Genomic DNA, 9369 nt, shown 5'->3' on the forward strand with positions numbered 1-9369 from the left:
CAACTACAATTACGTCAACTTTTGGTAGCTAATTGGGCGGCCATCTTGAAAAAATGGCCACTATCTGGGATTTTCTATTGATTAGTGTGACTTGGAGAACAAGTGTGTCAAATTTGATACTTGTATCACCAATTGCGCAATGATTCTGTTATCTCATACACTATTTTCCTTCCACTCGTAGTGGCTTCTTGTTATCATAGTTGCTTCTTCCAGTAGGTTTTGTGGAACCGAACATCAATGGAATGTGTGTCATTTGGTGCAATGCCTATGTTCAGTCTTATTTTGCGTCATTATTGGATCCTTCAACAGTTTCTGTAAGAGATATCCCATTGTAGATTGTCTTCCCCTAATATACTTTCTTATCATCATCTTTCTGACAGAAGAAAATATTTCTAATTTTCCATCAATCAAGTATGGGAATTCATGAATGAAGTTGAAAATCTAGATGTTGATGGACCTGATTCATCTGCTTTAGTGTTCCGCTTTTCGTATCATATTCCTTTGCAGTGCGGCGGCTGATAACTAATGCATATGCATGATAGTTTCAAACACGTTGAATAGTCTTTGCTAGTTTCATTGCATAGCAACTACTATGATAGACTGCCTAATTTGCAGTGTGTTCTATGTTCAACTTTGCAGTCGGCGCTAGATCTCAATATAACTATAGTCATGCGTATTGGCCTTCTCTTCTACTAAGTCCAGCATTAGGATTTGGCTGATAATAGTAATGATGAAACAATACTAGGAATAGAAGTGATGATAATTATGATAATAATGATGATGATCCTAATGATGTACAAGACATTTCATATTTTCACATGGCGACAGGAAAGACTAGTAATTATTAATAACTTGGTATTTCAATTGCCCTACTCTTGGTACTATCAAACTGTCTTTCCTGCCGTCCAGTCTTTAAAGATGGGTAGTTTGCTAACTCCTCCTCCTTCCATATGCTTTACTCGAGCGAAAACGGCGACGAGGAGGGAGGCAGCCCGGCCGTCCGACAGTGTCAGAGACAGAGACACAGAGACCTCGCTCACCTGGGAATGTTCCTAGAATTTTGATTTGTCCGACATGCCTGTCTTAGGCTAAAGGCTTTTATTGGGATCCCTGGTCTACGTCACCCTCTTGTGAACATCTGCCAAAATCCATCTGCAACTCCTTTGTGCATGGTTCGACAATGGTGAGTACCAAGAATATATAGGGCTTATTTTTAAGGTTATCATTGCGAACTCTAATTGCCTTGTGTTGCCTATTCAAGTTTTCCTGTCTGTCATTTTTAATCTTATGAAGATTCTTAATAGTTTTTTGTGGTCAATATGTTTTATACATCGTATTCTCTTGTCCTTTCAGGTGATTTAGCTCTCGGACTAGTAACTCTAGCTTATTCATAAATTCACGTTGTTAACACTTGGGTAAGAGAATCGTCTAATATATTAAATGTTTCGAGTGGTTATATTTATGACGGATTGTCTCCCATATTACGACCGAGCAAATTTATATTAGGTTTACCGTTCATTTCAGGATGGTGTTTGGTTTCGGTGTAACGGCCTTTTTATTTCCTTCCTGCTACTAATGTAAACCTCAGTTGCTCAATTGTAAGGTAATTTTAAGTGGGTTATTATTCCTATGGGTATATTCTTCTACATAAATGACCATGACTTTTAGATACTAATCTTCCTGAATATTTCTTTACAGACAGCGAGCGAAGCAGAACGAAGGAAACGCCCTACGATCTACGTGAATTGCCTTGTTCTCCAACCAATTGTTTGTAACTACGTTACTACGTAATTTTAAAGGCTTATTTATGTAATAAATATCATTTAATTACATTTTTCCTTCCAACCTTTATTTCAAACCTCAGATTTTTATGGTGTTCTGCTTATGGCGCCCAACGTGGGGCAACACAATGAAAGGTGCTTAATGATGGTGCAGATGATCCAGTAGAGAATTGACCACGACTGGGGCTCCCAATAGTCTCTTATTTCTATTTGCAGGACATTGATATTTTCCTTTCCAGGATATTAACATTTTATTGAAATAAATATAATTTTCCTTTTCAGAAAATTAAAATTTTATTGTTTTGCATTTGTTATACGTTTGTATAATGGCTAACTTACAGGTACTGATCGGACAACGAAAAGTCATTCGGAGAAAAGTCACCGAACAATTCAATAGGTCGGACACCTATTCTGCCCTTACACAAGAAGAAAAGTTATCTATTAAAGGTCGTCTTGTTAATTATAGAAACAGGTTGTCAGTGCTAGATGATCGAATCCTATTGAAGAAATTTCCTGACGTATCTGATAGAGCAGAGTTAGAGCCAGAATTAACAAGTTGCCAGGATTATCTAGACAATATTGAGCATTGTTTACCGTTACTTGAGATTTCCTGTGGTAAGAATGATTTTAATAATATTCCCCACGTGGCCCGTAGTTTACTGAAACAGCCAACAGCTCCTCTTCCTAAGTTTACAAGCAAAGAAGGAGAAGATTTTTTGAAATTTATAGCAGAGTTTGAGGCTACAACTAATGCATTTCAGTATCCAAACAGAGATTTACTTTTATTGTTGAAGCAACAGATAGACGGTCGAGCAAAGACTTTATTAGGTTCTCTGGAAGCTTATAAACAGCGTTATGTAGATGCCAAAGAACTATTGATTTCCGCCTTTGCTTCTAAGGAGATTTGTAAAAACAATGCAATTAGGAAAATTACGGAGTTAAGTCTAAGAGAGGGTGATGATCCCTTCACATATATTTCCATCCTCCGATCAGTATGTGAAGCAGTCAAGACTTTTAACATTGGAGCAGATGAATTTGTCAGATATTTTGCTTGGCATGGCTTAAATGGTTGTTTTCAGCGTCATCTTATTAATATTACAGGAAAGACTCATCCTTCCATAAATGACATTATTTCACATTTCTTTGCAGCTTGCGAAAGGTACGAAAGTGACGGGAAAGGTGTTGAAAACTTGAAATGTAAAGCTTCACCTGTCAAAACATTAACACTCCCTCTTCGTAAAGAGAGAACTACCTGCATGGCTGCGGAACCAGTAACATATGATAGAGACAGGTCTTCGCCTCAATGTTCCTTGTGTTCTACGGTTGGAAATGCTGATAAATTTCACTTTATTCATAAGTGCCCTAATTTTCTTTCTCCTACAGATAAAGTGCATATTTTAAAATCTAGAAATGGGTGTGTAAAATGCGGCCAGTTTAATCATGTATCCGGTAAGTGCCGTTTTAAATTCAAGAGACGCTGTTCACATTGTAACAGCTGGCATATGACTTACCTGTGTGAAAGGAGTCCGTCACCAGGCAGAAACTCTAACGATATTAATAACTGCAAATCCAAGGAGGAAACTTCTCCTCAAATAAGCAATGGTGTTGCCGTCCTTCCTACTTGTCATGGGGATTCCATTTTACCCACCTTTTCATTTAAAGTTGGGGGGACTGTTTACAGAGGACTGAAGGACAGTGGTTCGCAGAGCACGTTTGTCACTAAGAAATTGGCGGAGGAGAATAATCTTAAAATCATTAACTCTAAAGTAAAGCTAACAGTTAATGGGTTTAATGGTAACAAGGAGTATTTTACTGAAATTGTTGAAGTTCCTGTTACGATCGGAGATAAATCCTTTATAATTTATTGCTTGGTTGTACCAAACATTAATGTAGTATTGAAATTACCTCTGCTTGGTAGATTAGTTGATAAATTTCAGGCACAAGGTGTTAAACTAGCTGATCAATTCCTTAATAAATTTTCTCATGAAATTGATAATGTTCAGCTCATTTTAGGTACAGACTTCGCTTATTGTATTGCAGGTACAGATACAGTTTTTGGAGGAATAAATTCATCGATGTACACCGAGTGTCATGCAGGTATTTTGCTGTCTGGTAGCATTGAATTAATGATTAAGAATATTGATAATTTAGCTGATACGAGAGTGCAAACCTCGGCTGTTAGTAACCCATTTGAGTGTAGTTCTGCTATTCATATCCAGAGTAGTTTTTTTTTTGCTGAACTCTAAAGCTGATATTTTTGCCGATGATGACAATAATACTAACTTTGAGGTAAACTGTTCATTTTCTGTAATAAATGAAAGAGGTATGCTTATGGAGATACCACTGCAACAGGCCACTGATCAACTTCTAGAGTCTGAATGTAATTATTACTTAAATTACGATCAGAATTTCTACAATGATGAAAGTATTGAACTTAACAACCAGTTGGTCGAATTTACCATCAAAACCCTTCGTCGTAGAGAGTCTGATGGACGTATTATTGTTCCCTTGTTGTGGAATGGGAAAGTTTCTCATTTACTTTCAAAGAATGAAAATCTATCAAAGTTGATATTAAGGTCTAACCTCAAGAGACTTAAACGACATCCAGAACGTTTGCAGCTCGTTGACCAAACAATTAAGGAGCAATTGAAGGCAGGCATAATTGAACCCATTTATGATTTAGAGGTGTTTAAAAGTGAGAACCCTCAACATTCTTTTTTACCACACATGCCTATTTTTAAACTGGATAGGGATAGTACCAAATGTAGGATTGTATTTTTGTCCAACCTTAGGGATTCTTCTAATAATATATCTTTGTCACATAACCAGTGCATGTATTCAGGGCCTACGTTAAACCAAAAATTATCCTCTTCCTTTTTACAGCTTAGATTTGACCAAAAGTTACTCGTATTTGACCTTAAGAAAGCCTTTAATATGTTATCCTTAACAGAAACTGATCAGTCTAAGTTGTTATTTTTTTGGTACAAAAATGTGAATAAAGGTGATTTTTCCTTATTGGCTTTTAAGAATGTAAGATTACCTTTTGGCCTTAGATGTAGTCCCTTTTTATTAATGATTTCATTATATTACATACTTGTGTTACAACCTTCAGAGGATTCTCGAATAGCAGATTTAAAGAAATCTATCTATTCCATGATTTATATGGACAATGGGGCCATTACTGCCAATACTTCAGAGGAGTTACAGTGGTCGTATAAACAGGTTTCGAATATATTCAATCCCTATAAATTTGACATTCAGCAGGTTGTAACTAATGACTTGACTTTACAGGATGAAGTGGACCGCGAAGCCGAGGCAGCTACGCCTTTACGTAACAAGTTGTTTGGTTTAAACTGGGACCGATGTTCCGACGAAATTTTCACTAAACCAATTAATCTTGATCCCAATGCTAATACTAAAAGGTCTCTTTTACAAACAATTGCGTCACAGTTTGACCTTTTTGGTTTTAATATGCCATTGTTTAACCACTGTAGATTGTTCATGCATCAATTACAGTGTCAAAAGAATTTACATTGGGATCAACCATTAACGCAAGAATTGCAGAGAGCATGGATTAATATATGCAGGCAAACCAACAGAGCTCCTCCTTTTAAAATTGCTAGGTGTGTTGGTCCACGAGATGGCAGTTATGATATTTATATTTTTTCAGATGCAAGTAAGGACATATTTGGTTGTGTACTCTATTTACAGCATATTGAATCCAATCGCTTAAGCTTTGTACATGCCAAAAACAGACATGTAAATAAGCAACTTAAGAGTAAATCCATGCCCTCTCTGGAACTTAACGCAATACATTTAAGTGTTGAGTGCGCTCTTGAGATTTACAAAGATTTGTCTGGATCTGCTTGCTTGAAACCCTTAAAGGTTAATAATATTTACGTATAAACTGATTCTCTCTGTGCCTTACAATGGCTGAACTCTGCTGCCTTGAAATTGGACAAATTAAATAAACATTCTCCATTTGTCGTAAACAGACTTCATAATATACAAAGAATGTGTGAAACTGTTCCTATAAAATTTAGCTTTATTTCAGGAAAAAACAATCCTGCGGACATAATCACCAGATGTGTGTCATACAACCAGTTGCAAAATTCTTGCTTTTTTCAGGACCAAATTTAAGTATAAATGAAGTTCCAGAATTGTCAACTACCATACCAGCATTTGAGATGCCCACTGAAGTTCAAGCAACTCCTTCCACAGCTCGGGTTATTGAAGTTGCTAACAATCTTATTGATATTAATAATTATTCCAATTTCAGGAAACTGGTATTGATTTTTCGCAGAATTTTCTTAGTGGTGCACAAGTGGAAGCTGAAAGCGAAAATTGCTTGCTCACCAGTCGCTAATTACTTTGCCCAGGCTATAAATTACTTGTTAAACAATGAACAAAGGAAGCATTATCCTGAGGTATATTCTTACCTACAGCATGGTCTTAATTCCAGAAAAGACATTCCTCCTATTATAACGCAACTTAATTTATTTTTTAGATTCACAGGGTCTTCTGAGAGTTAAGAGTAAATTCAAAAAATGGAATTATGGTTTAAGTGGAAATTACCCTTTATTATTGCACCCAGACAGTCATTTGACCAAACTAATTATTTGGGATGCACACCTCAAATTATTACATTCAGGATGTTATTCTGTATTAACAGAGCTCAGAAAGCATTATTACATCCCTAAACATTTCTCAGGTATGCTTATATGTGTTCATTGTCGTAGGTTTAATAATCGTTATATAAGGCTAAATCAGAACTTTTACAGAGACTTCAGAGCAGATCCTCCTACGGTTCCTTTTTCTAATATATTTATGGACTATTTAGGACCCTTCAATACGAAGGATGGAAAGGAGACCCGTAAGGTTTGGTTACTATGTATCACCTGCACTTGGTCTAGGGCAGTTAACCTCAAAATTTGTAGGAGTTTGAATGTTGCAGAATTTTTAAGAGCATTTCAGCTACACTGCTTTGAGTACGGGATTCCTCAACTTTGTATCAGTGATCTTGGAACTCAGTTGGTGGCAGGAGGTAATACCATAACTTCCTTCATTAGTGACCCTCAGACGCAATTATATTTTGAGGAAAATAATGTAAAACCCCTCTCCTTTCAGCAATATTTCAAAGGCTGTAGTCAATTGGGATCATTAGTCGAAGTCTGTGTAAAAATGGTCAAAAGATTAATGTTTGGAGCAATTAAGAATTTTGTATTGACGTACGTAGACTTTGAATTTCTTATCTATAATATTGTGCATCTCATTAATCGACGACCTATAGCCTTCAAAGAAGCTGTTCGTGCTGAGACTGACAACGTTCCCGAACCAATAACGCCGGAACAGCTCGTGCGAGGCTATGAACTGACTTCTTTAAACCTTATCCCTAATCTGCAACCTCTTTCAGTTGAAGATCCAGAATTTGACCCTGATAATCCAGCTATTTCTCAGAATTACCTAAAGTTGTGTAAAATTAGGCAGACCTTAATAGCGACCTATCATAATGAATTTCTAGGTACTCTGATTCAGCAAGCAGTTGACAGAAAGGGGCGGTATCGACCCGTTACTCATAAATTACTAAAGGTTGGCGATGTTGTATTAATTAAGGAGGAACATACCAAAAGGAATAATTATCCTCTAGGCATAATTCTAGAAGTTTTTAAGAATGATTTGGGTGAAGTTACCCATGCTGTTATTAAGAAGGGAAAAACAGGCCAGACATCAAGGTTGCATGTAAATAATATTATTCCAATACTAGAAAACACAGGAAGTACCACTTCAGCTACGCCTGATGTTAGTAATTCTGTTACTTCGTCCTTAAGGCCCAAAAGAAAGGCTGCTATATTAAGCAAAGAAAGGACAAGACAGATGCTTTAATCTTTATTCAGTATTTGTATTTTCTTGTATTTAATTTAATTATTTTTACATTTCTTGAATGTATTTTTTCTTACAATTGTCCTGTTACATATGTTTCAGGATGGAATTTTTTCATTTCTGAAAAAATCCCATCTTCGCCCCTGGACTGTACAAGACATTTCATATTTTCACATGGCGACAGGAAAGACTAGTAATTATTAATAACTTGGTATTTCAATTGCCCTACTCTTGGTACCACCAAACTGTCTTTCCTGCCGTCCAGTCTTTAAAGATGGGTAGTTTGCTAACTCCTCCTCCTTCCATATGCTTTACTCGAGCGAAAACGGCGACGAGGAGGGAGGCAGCCCGGCCGTCCGACAGTGTCAGAGACAGAGACACAGAGACCTCGCTCACCTGGGAATGTTCCTAGAATTTTGATTTGTCCGACATGCCTGTCTTAGGCTAAAGGCTTTTATTGGGATCCCTGGTCTACGTCACCCTCTTGTGAACATCTGCCAAAATCCATCTGCAACTCCTTTGTGCATGGTTCGACAATGGTGAGTACCAAGAATATATAGGGCTTATTTTTAAGGTTATCATTGCGAACTCTAATTGCCTTGTGTTGCCTATTCAAGTTTTCCTGTCTGTCATTTTTAATCTTATGAAGATTCTTAATAGTTTTTTGTGGTCAATATGTTTTATACATCGTATTCTCTTGTCCTTTCAGGTGATTTAGCTCTCGGACTAGTAACTCTAGCTTATTCATAAATTCACGTTGTTAACACTTGGGTAAGAGAATCGTCTAATATATTAAATGTTTCGAGTGGTTATATTTATGACGGATTGTCTCCCATATTACGACCGAGCAAATTTATATTAGGTTTACCGTTCATTTCAGGATGGTGTTTGGTTTCGGTGTAACGGCCTTTTTATTTCCTTCCTGCTACTAATGTAAACCTCAGTTGCTCAATTGTAAGGTAATTTTAAGTGGGTTATTATTCCTATGGGTATATTCTTCTACATAAATGACCATGACTTTTAGATACTAATCTTCCTGAATATTTCTTTACAGACAGCGAGCGAAGCAGAACGAAGGAAACGCCCTACGATCTACGTGAATTGCCTTGTTTTCCAACCAATTGTTTGTAACTACGTTACTACGTAATTTTAAAGGCTTATTTATGTAATAAATATCATATTTAATTACATTTTTCCTTCCAACCTTTATTTCAAACCTCAGATTTTTATGGTGTTCTGCTTAAATGATGATGATAATAAAAGTTTTATATCTATGGGGAAGCTGTTCTGAGTACCCTGGCGCACATTTTTTTGCAAATACAAAATGCAAAAAACTATTATTATTATTATTATTATCATAATATAGATGATATAACTAGAAAATTTAGTGTAAACTAATTAGGATGTGAAAGAGGAGTCCTGGAGGATGAAAAATATCTAATAATTCTTAACATTGAGAAAATTCTTTGCCTTGCTGTATCGATTATAGGAAACGTCTTAATCAATATTGTTTCAAAAATTTCTTGACAATAAGAATCCACCAGAAAGAAAATCAATCATGAGAGACAATTCGAAAACAAATCAATCGAGAAGTATGCTGAGTCCCACCAAAAAAAAAAAAAAAACTACATAAATGACGAAATTACAGCTGTGTATAGTGATATTCTATTTCCCTTTCAAGATATCAATCGATGGAAAATAGTGAAAT

At 36.2% G+C, this 9369-nt stretch overlaps 1 protein-coding gene across 3 annotated transcripts; it reads left to right on the forward strand.

The window, feature by feature from the left end:
* Positions 1 to 899: 899 nt before the first annotated feature.
* On the forward strand, positions 900 to 4042 carry LOC137618119 (uncharacterized). Of its 3 annotated transcripts, none has more exons than XM_068348120.1 (2): positions 900 to 1183; positions 1354 to 4042. In XM_068348120.1, the coding sequence occupies exon 2, from the start codon at positions 2108 to 2110 to the stop codon at positions 4025 to 4027; it is 1920 nt and encodes a 639-aa protein (XP_068204221.1). In that variant the 5' UTR covers positions 900 to 1183; positions 1354 to 2107; the 3' UTR covers positions 4028 to 4042. The 3 variants fall into 3 exon arrangements, with proteins under 3 accessions (XP_068204221.1, XP_068204222.1, XP_068204224.1); XM_068348121.1 differs by having other exon boundaries at positions 1525 to 4042; XM_068348123.1 differs by having other exon boundaries at positions 1699 to 4042.
* Positions 4043 to 9369: the final 5327 nt, after the last annotated feature.

Source organism: Palaemon carinicauda, chromosome 24 (genome assembly GCF_036898095.1).
Source record: "Palaemon carinicauda isolate YSFRI2023 chromosome 24, ASM3689809v2, whole genome shotgun sequence".
Classification (NCBI taxonomy): Eukaryota; Metazoa; Arthropoda; class Malacostraca; order Decapoda; family Palaemonidae; genus Palaemon; species Palaemon carinicauda.